General features: G+C 32.4%; 1 protein-coding gene across 1 annotated transcript in view; it reads left to right on the top strand.

The window, feature by feature from the left end:
- The window catches only part of LOC126889247 (venom carboxylesterase-6-like), a 77923-nt gene extending 65714 nt beyond the window's left edge, over nucleotides 1-12209 (top strand). Inside the window, exons 8-10 of the mRNA XM_050657345.1 lie at nucleotides 4876-5005; nucleotides 6322-6442; nucleotides 11968-12209. Coding sequence (XP_050513302.1) covers nucleotides 4876-5005; nucleotides 6322-6442; nucleotides 11968-12160 — 444 coding nt within the window. The 3' untranslated portion in view covers nucleotides 12161-12209. The remainder of the gene's footprint in view (nucleotides 1-4875; nucleotides 5006-6321; nucleotides 6443-11967) is intronic.
- The last annotated feature ends 1550 nt before the right edge of the window (nucleotides 12210-13759 follow it).

The following is a 13759-nucleotide window of genomic DNA, read 5'->3' as shown; positions in this document are numbered from 1 at the left end:
TCCAATTACATCAGATGTCGACATATCTTTGGTTCCTACTCTACCATTAAAATCTCCAATAATAAATATATTTCCTTTACTGTTTTCTACGGCTATGTTGAGGTCTTCCCAGAATTTGTCCTTTATTTCCTTTTTCTCATTTTCATCTGGGCCATACACCGTGATTATGGTTAGGTTTTCTTCCCCTTCATCCTTCATCTCTACTGTAAGTATTCTTTCTGTCCAACTTTCCCATGTTTGTATGTGCTTTATTCTGTCTTTATGTATTACACATCCCACTCCCGCTGCTGCTCTTTTTTCGTTTGGCACACCGCTGTATATGAGAATATGTCGACCTTCCAAATACATTTCTCCATTGCCTTTCTTTTTGGTTTCTGTTATTCCTAGTATTTCTATTCTGTTTCTATCAAACTCATAGCTTAATTCTGCCTCTTTTCCATTTAGTCCTCTCACATTCCACGTTGCTAGTCTCCAAATTGTTTGTTTATTACTATTACCATTTTCATTTCCTGTTCTTTGCCTCGTCGTTTCCGTTGATGTCTTGCCATCTCTTTTCCATGTGGTTATTGTAGCCAGTTTTTTGTTTGCGTGTTATTGCTTCTTTGTTCTTGTATCAATTCATTATTTTTTGTACTCCATATCCATTTTTCTCCATTGATTATTAATTTTTGATATCCTATTTTTACTTTCTTGTTTTCTTCTCTCTTTTTTTCTGCAATTATTTTGAGTTTATTTTGGATTGCTCTTTCTTTTACAGTCAGATCATTATTTATATAAACCTGTTTGTGTTCTCCTCTCATTAGTAGTGTTTTATTTTTCATTATTTCCAATTTTTTTGGGAAGTTATCTACTTTGACCAAGTATGTTGTGTTCTTGATTTTTCTTACTTTTGCATTATTTATTGCAACTTTTAATTCCTTATCGACGAAGTTTTTGACATGGTCTTCTATTTCTTTTTCGTTAATATTTGGTATATCCAATCCGTTTATGATTATATTGTTTTTCCTGTTTTCCCTATCATTCGTTTCTATTCTATTTTCTACTTCCTCTATGTAGTTCATTTTAGCTCGTATTTCCTTTATTTCGTTTTTCATCTGCAAATTTTCTTCTATTAGTCTTTTTATTTCATCCTTATACATCTGATTCATTTCTTTCACTTCTCTGATTAGATCTCTTGTTTCTTTCATCATTTCCTCTCCATTTTCGGCGATCAGTTCCTTTATGAATTCTTTAATTTCTATTATTTGTTCTTTTTTTCCAATTTTTATTTATTGCTCTAAAACCGGTTGAGATATGCAAATAAAATTTGGTAGGTTTTAAGAGGTAGTTATTGAGCATTATTTTTCATGCAATTAAGAATTTTACATTCTCCATTGGCACGCATACGGGTCATATCACCAGTCATATTACCCGTATGCACGCCAATGGTAAATATAAAATGTTTAATTGTATGTCACAAAATGCGCAATAACTACTTCTTAAAACCTACCAAATTTCATTTGCATATCTCCACCGGTTTAAGAGCAATAAATAAATCGTCAGTTTGTAAGAAAAAATTCAACATCCCGTATCTCGGAAAGGAAGCATTTGCGTTTATAAATCAAACGGTCATTATTTTTTCATGCAGAATTACCCCTTAAAGTTTATCGTACTTATTTAGAAACATCCTGTACTATTGAAGAACATCGCTAGTTGTTAAAGTACCTAATAGTTGGGTTTTAATTTCAGCATTTTATAAATGCTAGAATATTCTACAGGGTGTTGCGAAAATTTACCTGTTTAGCAACAATATTATTACACTGATATTGTTAAAGAATAATACTATAAACTATAACACATTGAAAAACTCACTTAAATCGAACAACAGGTTTCGTTTGAAAATATGATTTACAAATTTTTAAAATGTCACGCCTTAAAATTTAAAATCTTCTGTTTGTTTAAATAATTTCAAACGATCGAAAAAGCGCGCGAACACTTGTGACTTCATTTTATTATATTTTGTAATGACAGTTTACATGCCTAATGTAAAATTATATATCATTCTGTTTACTTATAGTCCATGTGGTGAGACCGCTCCCGTCTGGAAAAATTTCTAATTAGGATTCTTTGTGGATTCCTATTCAAAAATGTCCCCTTTAAACAAATCTGAAGGGTGCCGGGCGGAATTTTTGGGCAGAAATTGTTTAAACAATTTTTTTAAACAAATACAAAAGATTACGTTTTCTTGCTCTGGAACATATATTTTTAGGGTTTTGGGTCATTTTAAACAAGAAAGGTATCTGTTACTTTTCTTAAAAATTGATAGTTTTCGAGTTATAGGCGATTTAAAATCTGAAAAATGCGAAAATACTTATTTTCTAGGCCTAAAAACTCATATTTAGATTAGTATCTTTGAGGTTGCCGGATAACTAAATTGAAGTTTAACATTCAGCTTCAAGATTCTGAAGAGTAATTGCGTCTAACCTTAATTTAAATCGTTGTTTTTTAATTTTTAAATGTCCATCCGATTTTTTTGCAGGTGCGGCGCGCTCTATTTCAAAAATCTCCAATTTTCCTCCGAAAAATATATTTTCTAGATTTTTTGGGACATTCTAAATAAAATGAGTGTCTTGGCATTTTTCTCAAAAGTTAATAGTTTTAAAGTTATCAGCGATTTAAAATAAAAAAACGCGTTTTTTTTTGGCATTTTTCGGATTTTAAATCGCTTATAACCTTAAAACTATTGAGAAAAATGTCAAAAAACTTATTTTATTTAGAATTACCCAAAGAATCTAGAGAAAATATTTTTCGGAGGTAAATAGAAGATTTTTGAAACAGAGAGCGTCGCACCGGCAAAAAAATCGGATAGAGGCATATGTAAAAATTAAAAAACAATGGTATAAATTAAGGATAGATGCGATTACTTTTCAAAATCTCTAAGCTGAATGTTTAATCTTCAAATAAAATATCTGGCAACCTCAAAAATACTAATTTAAATATGAGTTTTTAAGCCTCGAAAATGCGTATTTTCGCATTTTTCAGATATTAAATCGCCTATAACTCGAAAACTATCAATTTTTAAGAAAAATTACAAGATACCTTTCTTGTTTAGAATGACCCAAAAACCTAAAAGCATATGTTCCAGATCAAAAAATCGTGATCTTTTGTATTTGTTTAAAAAAATTGTTTAAACGATTTCTGCCCAAAAATTTCGCCCGGAACCCTTCAGATTTGTTTAAAGGGGATATTTTTGAATAGGAATCCACAAAGAAACCGAATCAAAATTTTTTCCAGACGGGAGCGGTCTCACCCAATGGACTATTAGGAATTTAATAGAGTTTGAAGGGATAGTTTTGAATTGTGTCTGTGTTTACTAAGGAAAATAAAACTAGATACTATAAGTGTTGTAGTACTATTGTGTCAAAATAGAACCATTAAAAGCCCCAATAAATTTTTTTATTAGATTGCCAGTTGATAAGAAACTGCGTTTAAAGGCATACTGAAAGGGCATTTTCAGTTCATTCTAAAAATCTTCATGTATGTGAGATCATTTTTTTAATGTAAGTTTAATATCTGTTGTCTGCTTAAGAGTTTTCTAATAAATCAAGTGTATTTTGAACAAAAAGAAACTATAACCTTTAGTATATTTTGGAAGGTGTGAATTACAGATTGAATATTAATACCTGTACAATAGGTATTAATATTCAATATAACATATTACGTAGAATATAGAAATGTTCTACAATACATAGATATATTTCATACCTATACAATATTTTTCTGGATCTGTTATTACTATAAAAATTTAAAAAAACTAATCATAATAATAAAGATTTATGCTCAAACTTAATGGGTAAGTTATCATACTACCTACTGCCCTTTAGAAATACCCTCTTCATAAATTTTAAAAAAATTGTCTCAAAATCACTCAAATATTATGCAATATATCATTTACAGCAACTATCTAATGATTTATAAAACTGAGGTGCATCATAAAATGATTGCAGCAAGTAAACGAATATCAAACATAATGAATTAATGGCGCAGATCTCAAATTTTATAATAATATGACGTCACGGCTAATGAGGGCACCTTTTGGGCTGGTTGCTATAATTTGAATTTTCTCTCTATTTTAATCGTTTTTAGGGGCCAAACGAAACGGTCTTTTTTCTTTGATATGTATTTTAAATTATTAGGTCTGGATCCCGCGTATGAAAAAAAAGTTGATTAATAGCAAGCTGAAAATTTGTTAATAGCTTAAGGGTGTCTAGTCGAATAAACTTTGATATATGGGAACACTGAAACAGGGGTAGTTTTAATTGTGGAACAGGTTAAAAATTTGGAACCGTCACAGCACGAAAACGGCACATTTATTTTGTCCGACAGAACAGACTTAAACTCTCCGAACAGAGATTAAACTCTCATGAAAAAATCAGACTGCTATTTATTACCTGTCATAATTCCTGTCATTTGACATATTCTACATGTTCCACTCATTAAAACGCCCATTTGGTGATAAATAGCAGTCTGATTTTTGCATGAGAGTTTAATCTCTGTTCGAAGAGTTTAAGTCTGTTCTGTCGGACAAAATAAATGTGCCGTTTTCGTGCTGTGACCGTTCCAAATTTTTAACCTGTTCCACAATTAAAACTACCCCTGTTCCAGTGTTCACACATATCAAAGTTTATTTGACTAGACACCCTTAAGCTATTAACAAATTTTCAGCTTGCTATTAATCAACTTTTTTTTCATACGCGGGATCCAGGTTCTGTTGTGATTTATAGCATTTTTTTCGAATTTAAAATTTTATCCAAGTTCCCTATTGAAACTTAAAAAGTTTGTTTTTTATATGAAGTAATATTGAGTAATATGAAAATTGACTAATTATTGTTTTAGTTTGTCAGTGATGATCAATTTAACAGACCTACACGACGAACCGTCCTCGATATGGCAAAATATTCGCCAGTATACTTTTATGTATTCTCACATAAAGGACTACTTGGGGATGGTGCAACTGCTTTTACAGGTAATTTATTTATGCCTGGTTGCACTAACAAATCTTAAGCTCCAGCTTAGCCCAGCTCAGCTTATAGGTAGGGCCGCTTTAAGTGTAACTTACTTTCGATCATAATTTTCGATTCTTTAAAATGAAATCCGCGTGGCAATCCATTGTGACAAGCTGAAAAGTGATCTAAGACTCAATGGTGAACAGGTCTGTTTCGTAGGCTGAGACACAGCCACCTTTACTTTACAAGCCATGAAGAGAAAAAGGCAACGTTGCAATTGATCACGTCGGTAGTCTGACTTTCAGACTACCGCTTTCGAAACCACGATTTTAAAGTACAAATTCAAGTAAAATTTATAGTATTTTTTTGTGTCGAACAGGAAAACATATCTATTAATTAAAAGCTATTACAAAATCAAATTAAAAGTAATTCCTTGTAAGTAACGTTTATTATACAAAAAAACAAACAATGACAAGAATATGTGTAAAATACTTTATTTTAAATAAATAATATCTTATTTTAAATTATATACAAAATATCGCTAGAACTAACTATAAAGACAATTGCTCACAATGTTTGATGTGCATTGTTGGGGTTAAGAGTAGATAACTTTCGTTTTTGTTATCGCCCTTATCGTTATTTTTCTTTTTACACTTTTTTGAAGATTCATTATTTTGATGGCTGCTATTTTTGTATAATTATCTAAAACAATATTACACATAATTTTTATAACAGCAGAATAAACTTTGAAGGTATTTTCCCCACATTCACACTAAAATTCAAAATTTAAGTGAAATCCTTTATGCTGTTGTAAACTTTTCATTACAAAAGATCATAATAACATCAGGTGACAATAATTGTTTTGCAAAAATAATTTTTTGAGATTGGGATTGTTAAGAATAAATTCAAATGTTGAACAAAGGTGATAATAAATAAATTTTACTGAATCCGTTGCTAAGCACAAACCATCCCTTTGCAAATAATCATAGTAATCTGCTCCAGCTGTCTCTCCTTTACTGCAAAAAACAAGCTGTTTGAACTAGAATCATCTTAATAACATACCTTTTAAAGCTCTTTATAATTCGTAGCACGAAGTATTGTAAAATTTTTCAGTTTATCTCTAAATATGCTGAATATTGTATACAAACAAATGAGAACTGACAGACTAACCCGGTCTACCAATAGATGTTGCCAAGTTTCAACTTCATGGCCTGTTAAGTAAAGGTGGCTATGATGGCTGAGCTTAAAGCGCGTCTTAAGATTAAGATCTGTTGGTGCAACCAGGCATAAGTGATGTAATTATAAATCTCTTAAAATTATTTATCGCTTCATATAGGTGTCGGTCATGGCGAAGATCTTGGATTTTTCTTCAACAGTCCTAATGATCCAGGTTCAAAGTCAGACGAGCTAGTCCGATCTCGATTAATAACTATGTGGACAAATTTTGCTAAATATGGGTAAGAATATTATTTGACATTAGACATATGGCATATTACTCTAGGAGATAGGGGGTTGACTATGTACTACTTAGAGTTGCTTGCTTGAGGGTACCAGGTTGAAAACTCGTTAGATAATTTATTATTAATGGTAGGGGAGTCCAAGCGGGGATTTTTGCAGTTACTCGAGCGCGTCAGATTATTACATGGGGAGGAACCTTGTACCCTGAAAATGTACCTCTACCATATAATGGCTGTTAATGCAGGAGAGTTCGTTAAGGGGGGGCCGAAAAAAAAATCTATCCTTAGAAAAACTCGAAATCGTCAGATTAAGATAAGGTAAGTTAAGTATATGCAAAACAGTGTATGTTTCAAAACTCTGACGATTTGAGAGGGGCGCAAGGAAATGGGTGAGTCCCAAAGTTTCACAAGAAAAAAGCGAACATTTCGCGAAATGAATGACAGGTCGAAAAACTAAAAAATACATAATCAATATTTTTCAAAAATTTATCGAATGACACCAAACACGACATCCCACGGAGAGGGGTGGGGGTAAATTTAATATTTTAAATACGAATCCTGCGATATATCGCGAAACGAACATCAGATAGAAAAAACTGGGAAATACACTTATTCAATATTTTTGAAAAATCTATCGAATGGCACCAAACACGACCTCCACGGAGGTGGTGTGGGGGTTACTTTAAAATCCTAAATGGGAACCTCCATTTTTTATTGCAGATATGGATTGCTTACGTAAAAATAAGTAACTTTTATTCGAGACATTTATTCGAATTATGGATAGATGGCGCTATGATCTAAAAAAACAATTGTTGGAAATGGAATATTAAATTAAAAATGGAAAGTCCCCACTAAAATGAAAAACTTTACTTAACTTTTTTTGGTTTTAGGACTTACTCTTCACAACCCAATAGGTCCCCAAAGCGCTCGAGTGACTGCACATTTAGCATACGTTGCTCCCCTACCACAACAATTTAATTGTTTAAATGATTATATCTTCTAAACTATTAGTCCAAGTAATGAAGCTTAAAATAGGAGAAAACCTCGCAATTTTTACAGAATGGATCGATTTGCTTGAAAATTTGAGAATAAGTAGTGGATATTCCAAGGATTAAAATCTATATCATGCCGAAAGGCGCTTTTACCATGGGTAGTTGCCACCCCATCTCGGGGTGGTTTTATTATATTTTAATCGCAAAAGTTGGTAAAAACGTTCATTCTAAGCAATAAAACGTTTGACACATTTTTTGATTAAATTTATAGTTTTCTATTTATTCGCTATCGAAAGTGTTAGTTTTATATCGATGTTTTTAATAAGTTTTCTGCTAATAACTCCAAAAGTTTTCGTTTTATCACAACTTTACTTAACAAAAATGTACCTTTTAAAAAATAAACAAAACCGTTTTTTCTTGTTTTCTTTAAGACCAATAGTAATCGAGCTATACTTTATTATATTTTGGGTCTTCTTCGTCAAATGCTAAATACTGTTAGCGGTGTTTTTATTCAAAGTCAAAAGACGGGAAAATTATGCAATTTTTGGGGACACATGTTCAAAATAATTTAAAATATTTAAAAGTATATATCTTCAGAAATAAAAAGAAAGTCTCTAGCTCAAAAATTAAATGACTTATAATAAAAAGAATGTCAGTTCCTATTTTTTTCAGCATGTTCAACAAGTGATCGGAAGCAACCCCGTAATCACTAGCCTAATTAAAATTAGTCATTGACCTTATTTGGTCTTTTTTATTTATGTATCTACTAATAATAATTTCTAGAAGTTTGGCTTAGAATGATTAGTTTTAAAAAAAAATGAGTTAAAAGCGAATAAAGAATTTTTGTAGTTTGGAAAAAAATGTCATTTTCTTCAGAATAGCAAGATTAGCATCAGAGATACGAAAAAATGTTTAAATATGAAATTGTAGCCTATTTAATTCCCAAGAACCCTGTTTGCAAAAATTTTTTCTACGGCAAAAATTGAGTGAGCTATTGACAATTAAAACTTGTAATAACTTGCAAAAACCACCTTTACCAACCCTTTCATCTCTTTTTGCGACTGAGGATTTTCAAAAGATTTAATATTAATAGGCTTATAGATCTTGTAAAAACCTACAAAATTCTTTTTTACCAAACTTTCTAAGATAAAAAATAAAAAAGTTACGATTAAAAATTCAATATATTTTTTTGATGAAAAAAAAAAAGGAGAAATCCAATTGGAAGCATAATAATGTAAGTTAGCGCTGTCTTTAGTCATTGGTCTTCTTCATTCTTATTTATTTATGTATTATTTAAATATTCTAGAAGTTTGACTGGGTTAGATTCATTAGTTTTTAAAAAACTGGAGTTAAAAGCGAATAACGAATTTTTGTCGTTTGGTAAAAAATGCCATTTTCTTCAGAATAGAAAGATTAGCATCAGAGATACGAAAAAATGTTTCAATATAAAATTGTAGGTTATTTGATTCCCAAGAACGTAGATTGAAAAAAATTTTTCTACGTTAAAAATTGAGTGAATCGTAAATGAGTACAGTAGAACCTCGATTATCCGTCAGGGCACCGGACCAAGGGTATGACGAATAATCGAAAAGACGGTTAAAAAAACATTTAAAAAAAGAGAAAATTCATAGTACAACTCTGAAATTTCATTTGTTTGGTTTGTTTTACTGTTGCTTCACATTTTGCGACGGCTGAATTTCGTAATCGGCATAAGATCATGCAATCTACTTTATTGGCTTCTTGTTGAGAATACCACTTGATGAATTATTGCAAATGCGATGTAGCTTCTCTAAATTATTTACGCAAATCTTTGTCACTTACAATAGGTTCATCAACATAGCCAAGTCAAAAGTCAAAGTCAAATTCCAAGTCTGTGTCAGCTTCTGAATCTGTTTGGTCCACCTTTGTTGCCATTTCAACGATTTCTTTATCTGTCTATAAAACGATATATTTTATCAAAAAAATGTATAGAACGTTTTTTGCTTAGAATGAATGTTTTTATTAACTTTTGTGGTCAAAATATAATAAAAAATTTCCACCCCCGATATGGGGTGGCAACCATCCCATGATAAAAGTGCATCTAGGCACCATATATATTTTGATCCTTAAACTATCCACTACTTATTTCAAATTTCCAAGCAAATCGATCCATTCTGTAAAAATTGCGAGGTGAAAAGCTTCGGTTCCTGGCCTATACATATTAGCGATATTTAATATGTATATATTAGTCCTGTCGCCAGGGGGGGGTACAACGGCCTCCTGTATTCAGATGGACTTACCCAAGTTTTTTTATGTATTTTGACCTGTAGAACACGAATTTTTTGGGTAACAGTTGATCCGGATGTCGATAAGATTGTTATAAACCAAGAAGTTGAGGAATCACATAACAGCGATTTCTCGCAAAACAAAACATTTTTTTGTATTTTTTGGGCCATTCTAACCAAAAAATGTTCTTACAAATTTTTTCGTAAGATGCATAGGTTTCGAGAGAAACGCGGTTGAACTTTCAAAAAATCGAAAAATTGGAATTTTTGAACCCGAAAAACTTTTGATTAAAAAATAAAATAGCAATTCTTCTTACCGCATTTGAAAGTTCAAGTCAAATTATATCGGTTTTAATTATTTGTATTGCTAAAACACGGGAAACACTATGTGTTTATAGCTTTTTTTAACAATCAAAAATAAATTTTTAGCAATGCAAATATTCAAAACAGATATAATTTGACTTAAACTTTTAAAGGCGGTAAGCAGAATTGCTATTTTATTTTTTATTCAAACGTTATTCGGGTTCAAAAATTGCAATTTTTCGATTTTTTGAAAGTTCAACCGCGTTTATCTCGAAAACTATGCATCCTACGAAAAAACTTGTAAGAACATTTTTTGGTTAGAATGACCCAAAAAATACAAAAAAATGTTTTGCTTTGCGAGAAATCGCTGTTATGTAATTCCTCAACTTCTTTGTTTATAACAAACTTATCGACATCCGGACCAACTGTTACCCAAAAAATTCGTGTTCTACGGGTCAAAATACATAAAAAAAACTTGGGTAAGTCCATCTAAATTAAGAAGGCCGTTGTACCCCCCCTGGCGACAGGACTATATGTATACATATAATATAGATTTACGTAGAAGCGCTATATGTATATGTTATAGTCAAAGCTCGAATTTCAGGCACTCCTAGGTTTGACTAGGCAATCCTCAGGTCTGATTGACAGTCTTAGTCAAAGCCCGAAATAAATTATAGTTTCGGCCTTTGACTAGTCAAACCTAGGAGAGACTACGTTGGTCAGGCAAAGGTCGAAATTTAATTTTATGAAATTGGTGTTTGACTTGTCACACGCCGATCAGCTATTAAAATGTCGTAATTTGTTAGATTAGGTTTAATAGAACATATAACGTCATTTTTAATTGTAATGTTTATTATTTTTATGTTGTCGTAATTAAAATAAAAGAACTAGTGTTTATTCTCGCATGTTGAGGCATTATGGCATTTAGAGTTGCACAATACGTTAGACCTTTTACACTTACATGATTTTAAAGAGCACTTCTTATTGCAGTGGTATTTTATAAATCCTTGTCCTCCAAATTTAAAATCTTTTGTACTAATTTGTCTTAGAGACAGCTTAACGTCTGGAACATCTTCGAAATTAGGAAAATTCGCTTTGCATTCTCTTATTTGATTTCTTGAAAAAAGTGTCTTTATTGTTCTGTATTTCGTACCAACTCTATATAAACCGTCAATTATTGTTTTATTATGTATGATACCCAAAATATTTCGAGCATCTCCTTGGCACGCGTTCGAGCATGCGTTGTGCACAGACAGAAAAGATTAAAATAAATAAAGAAAGTGCGATTACAGGTCTTTATGCTCAAGCTAATGCTATGAAACAATTAAGTGAAAAAAATGTCCTCCAATTTCGATGGGAAAAACTGTAACAATACCTATCCCCAGCTTTGATAGAGCCAAAGAAGATACTCGAAATATTTTGAGTAGCATACAAGATAAAACAATTGACGGTTTTTTCAACACTTTTTTCAAGAAATAAAATAAGGGAATGCAAACGGAAATTTCCTAATTTCAAAGATGTTCTAGACGTTAAGCTGTTAAGAGAAATTAGTACAAAAGATTCTAAATTTGGAGGACAAGGATTTATAAAATGCTACTGCAATAAGAAATGCTCTTTCAAATTTCGTAAGTGTAATTTTTTTTATTTTAATTACAATATAAAAATAATAAACAATAAAATTAAAAAATTACGTTTTATTAAACCTAATCTAACAAATTACGACATTTTAATAGCTGATCGGGGTTTGACTAGTCAAACGCCGATGTCATAAAATTAAATTTCGACCTTTGCCTGACCAACTTAGTGTCTCCTAAATTTGACTAGTCAAAGGCCGAAACTGTAATTTATTTCGGGCTTTGACTAAGACCGTCAGTCAGACCTGAGGATTGCCTAGTTAAACCTAGGAGTGCCTGAAATTCGGGCTTTGACTATAACATTTTTATACTATATATCTTGTTATTTTTAGTGAACCGACTCCAAAAAAAGATGAACTGCTGCAAAATGTGAAATGGCAGAAAAGTACCAGTGATATAAAGAAACTCCTCTATTTGGATATTTCAAATAAATTAGAAGTAAAATATAATCCATTTGAAGCTAACATGGCATTTTATGATAAAGTTTATAGACTTCAGGGAGCACCTCCACATGATACTTATTAGATATCTGTTCATATTAGTAAGAAATAAACGCATTTCCAAATGATACAAACGTCATTTTATTAATAAATAGAAAAATACTGTATGACTTGTACACACTTCTATATAAATCAAATCGGCAACAGGTGTATGTTTTCAAAAAAACTGATAGTGTTTAAAAATTTTATTAATAATCAGCTAAATACTTTCAGCATATCAAAATGCCATCATCAGAGCTTTCGTCTTATAGGTATTAAATACCTCAAAAGAAGAGTAATTGTTGACCAACACATTACAATTTACATTTAAAATAGCGCATTAAGCTGGCGGTAGTCAATACAAAACGCGTTGAACCATCTTTCTTCTTTACCAGAACTACTGGTGATGTCCATGGGCTGTTTGATAGCTCAATTACCCCGTGTTTGTTCATATCCTTGATAATCTCTTCGGCTTCATCTCTTTTGGAAAATGGAAGTCGTTTATGCCGTTATCTGATTGGCTGAGCGTCTCCGGTATTTATTTTATGCATTACTATGCTTGTTTTGCCCTTATCCTTCTTATCAAGAGCAAAACATCTTGATACTCTATCAGCATAGACCTCACTTTTTCCGTTCGTTCATGATCAAGATCTTGGCACTCTTTCAATGATCATCTCAACAAGCTCCTTTGGATACTTCGATTTCGATGATTTCTCATTAGTATTCATAGAGAAAATTGAAGCCACGGAAACACACTGCCGGATTAAATCTCCTCTACTCAACTGGATAGCAGTTTCCTTTAAATTCATCACTCTTACAGGGACGACATCTCGAACTCTCACCAAAGTTTATTTCGCAGTTAGGAACTCGACATTGTCCACATCTTCGACCATCCTTAAACTTCCCTCTGGCACTGTACATCAAGTCTGGTCATCAGAATTTTCTCACTATTATCGGGTATGGTTACGTTACCTGTAGTTAGTAAGCGGATGACATCTTTTTTGTTGTCGTGAAAGGGAAACTCTTCACCATTGATCTTGAGGACTCCATTTTGAACATCCAATACAGCTCCAACTTTTCTTAGTATGTCCATTCCCAATATGAACTCGTCGGAGATCTCGGTTATTAATACTTGGCGTTCAAATGTGGTCTGGCCAATGGATACTGACATGTTAGCCTCGCCATATGTATTAATTAGCTCACCAGTCGCTGTTCTAAGCCTTACTGTTGCAGGTGATAATTTAAGATGGCCTCGTGCTACTTCTAGACGTGTGATAGTTCTTGTTGCACCTGTAACCACCAAAAACGATCTACATCTATTATTGATACGACCTTCGATGTGTAAGTTATGAATTCCACCGGAGGACTAATGTTAACAGTTATTATGGGGGCTCCAGTTCTCGAGGTCGGCAGTTGCCCTTTGGTGTCGACCCGATCTAGTTTTCCGACTGTTGTACGATCTTCTTACTATTACGACCAATATGGCCTACGTCGCCGCAATTCCAACATCTAGGCTCACGTCTCTTTGGCATCTCGTTACGAGCTACTCTCTGCATTTTCCCCCCAGAGGTTCATCGTTGTGTTCGTCACTTTCTGCAATGGTTCTTACTCTATGGCTTTGTGAAGTTTGACTTTTTCTGTGTTT

This window comes from Diabrotica virgifera, chromosome 8, assembly GCF_917563875.1.
Source record: "Diabrotica virgifera virgifera chromosome 8, PGI_DIABVI_V3a".
NCBI classification, from domain to species: Eukaryota; Metazoa; Arthropoda; class Insecta; order Coleoptera; family Chrysomelidae; genus Diabrotica; species Diabrotica virgifera.
This window is presented reverse-complemented; position numbering and strand designations above follow the sequence as displayed.